This window comes from Dendroctonus ponderosae, unplaced genomic scaffold (assembly GCF_020466585.1).
Source record: "Dendroctonus ponderosae isolate FM_Combo_2020 unplaced genomic scaffold, Dpon_F_20191213v2 Dpon_F_20191213_3, whole genome shotgun sequence".
NCBI lineage: Eukaryota > Metazoa > Arthropoda > Insecta > Coleoptera > Curculionidae > Dendroctonus > Dendroctonus ponderosae.
The window spans coordinates 17,398,463-17,402,204 of NW_026018508.1; the positions used below are offsets into that span (position 1 = coordinate 17,398,463).

Below are 3,742 nucleotides of genomic sequence, written 5' to 3' on the forward strand. Positions count from 1 at the left end.
GAAATAAATGGCCTTTTTAGAAAGTGAACCATGGATGGGGAAATGTTGGCAGTTTTCTCAAAAAATGCTTGAATTCAAGAAGTTTTAGGTTTGCGCGGTTTTTTTTTGAGTTGCAAAATCCACTTGAACATGACGCTGCTTTTTTCGAGGTTTCTCAAGAACCATTCGAGCCAGAGAAATCGTTTTGGCACCGTTGGATAGAGAATTGAATGGAGGGGTCATTACCCCCATGACCCCTCCCCTGGATCCGCCCTTGCTAATCAGTCGTACTAAGCAATGGTATGGGGGCTGGCAGAATCACAGTAAATTGAGTCCGCACATCCGTATTCACTTTTACTTCATCATTAACTTGAATTTCCACAGTGGCCTTATCGGGGTTTCGGGAAGCTTTTTTACAGTCCCGTTTTCGCCGATTGCAATCGCCTTTTTCCTTCTCAGAGCTGCAAGAAACTCAAACATAATGATGCTACGAAATTGACCAGAAAATGGCTCACCTGTGGATATTTAAATGGGTTTTCAGTGTCGAACTTTGATTGAATGATTTATGGCAAATTGAGCATTCGTACGGTCTTTCACCTGTGTGGATGCGATGATGCTTTTGCAAAACCGATTTGGTAGCAAATGACTTGTAACAAGTTGCGCATGTATAGGGTTTCTCGCGGGTGTGGGTTCTTAAATGAATCGTCAATTGTCCTAAAGAAAGCACCATGTTATTGCTTTGAGAAATGTTATAAAATGTGCTTACCAGTAGTGCCCATTCTCTTGCCACACAGTGTACATAAAACCGGTTTCTCCCCAGTGTGAGTCCTCAAATGGCTTTTTAAGTCGTTGGACTGTCGGAAAGCCATTCCGCAGGTGTCGCAGACAAACGGCCTTTCATTGGTGTGCTTTCGCATGTGTACCTTCAGCAGGCCTTAAAAATCAGCACAATAAGATATACTTGAAATGCGGGGTTTGACTAAATCAACTCACTTCTAGACTTGAAATATTCCGAGCATTTCTCACATTTGAATGGCTTGTAGCCTGTGTGGATTCGCTGGTGGAAATGCAAAGACCCGCTCTGCCTGAACCCCTTTCCACATATCGAGCAAAGATGGGGCTTTTCGCCGGTATGCAACTTCATGTGCTCCGACAGTGAACTGGGATACGGAAATATTTTTCTGCACACTGTGCATCTGTATACTTTCTTAGTGTAGTTCTCATCGTGAGTTTTCATGTGTCGCCTCAGATTTTCGGAGGTCAGGCATCCTGAAAGCTTCACGATGAACATTTAATTGCAACTCACTTTTTCAGTGAATCTCACCTTTGTCGCATTTGGAGCACGGAAACGGTTTTTGATCTGAATGCTTGTACTCATGCTGCTTTAGCAAATAAGCATAGAAAAACTGTTTGCCGCATGTAGGGCATGAGTGCTTTTTTTCTTCGGGATTGGCATGAGACCGCAAATGTACTCGCAAGTGAGCCTGAAGATTAAATACCCAGATTAATAAAAACTGATTTTTCATTATTTGGAAATTATGCAGTTTAACCTCTTTGGAAAAGCTGTGTAGACAGGAAGAGCACTTGAATGGCTTGGTTTCGTCATGCAGACTCTGGTGAGTAAGGAACTTTAATTTGTTGCTAAATTTTACTTCGCAAAAACTGCACGCATATTTTTCCTGCATTTTTTCAGGTAATTTTATGACTTCCACTGTTTGACTTTTCCCACTAATATCCGCAGAAACTGCTTCAGACAAATCGCCCCCTTCGTTCAGGTGCGCGTCTGCAATAAATTCACCGAATTGATATATCAGCTGCAGTTTTTTTTTAAGTCAATAGGTACCTTCACATTTAACCGATTGATTGTCAGCATTACCTTCCTCAAAATGCCCAGTTTCGTGCTCATCCAAAAGAGCCTCTTGCTCGATTTTGCGGAATTCGCGTCTGGTTTCTTCTTTCTTTAGAATATCATCCGAAGCCCGGCACACATTGATAAAACTGTGCGTGGAATTTATGCATTCAATACAAGTGGTGCAAATGTTGCTTGGCAGAAACTCTCCTTTTGCAAGCTGGAATTGAGAAAAATTGTACATTGGCTGAGCATTGATTATGAATCCCATACATTTAACTTCAGTGTATTATACAATCAAGCCCTTTGCATTAAATGAGCAAAATACATTCTCCTGTTTTCCTTATTTATGGCCAAAAAACCCTCATGGTTCCAAATGCGACCAAAACTTACTTACTTTTAGGTCTGTTAACTTTCTAGTAAAGTCCACTAGGGAAATTTGACTAGGTTGCAACAGATAGGTAAACATGTCGAACATGTTTCTAGATGATTTCAAGCACAGCCTGCATGCTTTTTCGTAATGGATTTCCATGTTTTCGTCCATTAATTTCCATGTTCTCATGGTTGCGATTTGGTTAAGTTAGATTTTCAAAATATGCATCCCTTCAATGTCAGAAACAGCTGTTCAGTGCACTTGACATTGGCAACTTCTACATAACTCTAGGGCAATAGTGTCAGGTCTCCAAAACTTTCAAAATTTGTGGATTTTTGAATATATTAAACCTGTTTTAACAGCTGCTCTTTACAGTCATTATTTGAATAATTATCTCGTAATGTTCCGCTGAACAAATTCTTTCGATGTGGCGAAAAGCTCAGTCAATATTTGTACAATAAAATAATAGGTGTTATTACAAATCGCCTACAGTTAGTAAAAACTGTTGTACTCATGGCATCGCTGTTAAGTGCCACCCGCAGTTAAAAGTGAAAAAAATTCCTGAAACTCAAATATCAAATATTTTCTTATTTTTTAAATATCATTTAATTAAGAGAAATGGTTGTTAAGGTGTACATTAGCGGGATGTCCGGCAACAAAGAGGTAAGTGGCCCTTGTGGATTCCACAACCGTTTTTACCCAAATTTATTCATATCCCTCTCATTAGACCAGTGACTCAATATGAGTAGCTCTGAATCGAAAATACTGCTTATAAATCAATGCGAACTAAAGCCCCTTTAAGCGCACTGACTTTGCTGAAAATCCTGCTAGTTTCACATGCAACAAACACATTGAACGAAAGTGTCCCTTAGGTGAAGAAGCGCCAACAAAGGGTAACACTAATCTTGGACTCCAAAAGTGTTACCTACGACCTGTTGGACATTGCGGAGCCCAATATGGAAGAAGCAAAGGAATACATGCAGACGCATTCCAAACTTATGGGCTGCACCATCAGTGACCCCAACCCAAGACACCCGTTGCCGCCTCAGATTTTTAATGATGATGAATACTGTGGGGTAAGTTACCAAATATTGAAGGCAACTGGGCAGGTAGAGTTAGCTAAACGCTCTCCAAAGAGTTGAGGAAGAATATTTCCGTTAGAGCCTGAAGCTGATGAAAAACTTTGCACATATTTGCTTAATTTGACGAAAAAGCCGCACTCTCCAAATCTCATTCGTTAAAGTATGTGGTTAAATTGTATGAGTTGTTGTCGCATTATTTTGGCAAACGCTCTCCCTGTCATCACAGCTTATTAATTAATCAACGGTTTTCAATGCCCAACTTCATTTGGCAAGAAGTTTTTCTCATGTGCCAATTTTATTCAATTCTCGCAGAGAATGAACTAAAAAGTAATTGAAAATGGCTATGAAATATTTAGAATTGTAATGCAATTTACTCAGAAACGTGTGATTCAAGGCATTGAAAATTTAGCATTTTCTGTAGTTAGCTTGTTTGAAACAAGGGCGGATCCAGGGGGGGGG

The 3,742-nt window shown here is 40.0% G+C and overlaps 2 protein-coding genes across 5 annotated transcripts in view; one reads left to right on the plus strand and one right to left on the minus strand.

Moving 5' to 3' along the window:
• Nucleotides 1–139: 139 nt before the first annotated feature.
• On the minus strand, nt 140–2,648 carry LOC109539864 (zinc finger protein 501). Of its 3 annotated transcripts, XM_019907921.2 has the most exons (8): nt 2,226–2,648; nt 1,823–2,048; nt 1,530–1,762; nt 1,304–1,463; nt 973–1,248; nt 746–913; nt 495–693; nt 140–440 (listed from the first exon to the last, which is right to left on the minus strand). In XM_019907921.2, the coding sequence occupies exons 1-8, from the start codon at nt 2,388–2,390 to the stop codon at nt 257–259; spliced, it is 1,611 nt and encodes a 536-aa protein (XP_019763480.1). In that variant the 5' UTR covers nt 2,391–2,648; the 3' UTR covers nt 140–256. The 3 variants fall into 3 exon arrangements, with proteins under 3 accessions (XP_019763480.1, XP_019763479.1, XP_019763478.1); XM_019907920.2 differs by having other exon boundaries at nt 1,304–1,762; nt 1,856–2,048; XM_019907919.2 differs by having other exon boundaries at nt 1,304–1,762.
• The window catches only part of LOC109539866 (SH3 domain-binding glutamic acid-rich protein homolog), a 4,091-nt gene continuing 1,872 nt past the window's right edge, over nt 1,524–3,742 (plus strand). The window contains exons 1-2 of one of the 2 annotated variants that reach the window (XM_019907925.2): nt 1,524–1,595; nt 3,074–3,277. In XM_019907925.2, coding sequence (XP_019763484.1) covers nt 1,584–1,595; nt 3,074–3,277 — 216 coding nt within the window. In that variant the 5' untranslated portion in view covers nt 1,524–1,583. Of the gene's footprint in view, nt 1,596–2,664; nt 2,865–3,073; nt 3,278–3,742 lie in introns of those variants that run through there. The other variant, XM_019907924.2, reaches the window with a different exon arrangement.

Coding starts and splice junctions, on each gene's coding strand:
- LOC109539864 (XM_019907919.2), bottom strand. CDS start 2,390: ATGAGAACATGGAAATTAATGGACGAAAACATGGAAATCCATTACGAA. Junction 694..745: donor CAAGAGAATGGGCACTACTG/GTAAGCACATTT, acceptor TGCTTTCTTTAG/GACAATTGACGATTCATTTA. Junction 441..494: donor ACCCATTTAAATATCCACAG/GTGAGCCATTTT, acceptor AGTTTCTTGCAG/CTCTGAGAAGGAAAAAGGCG.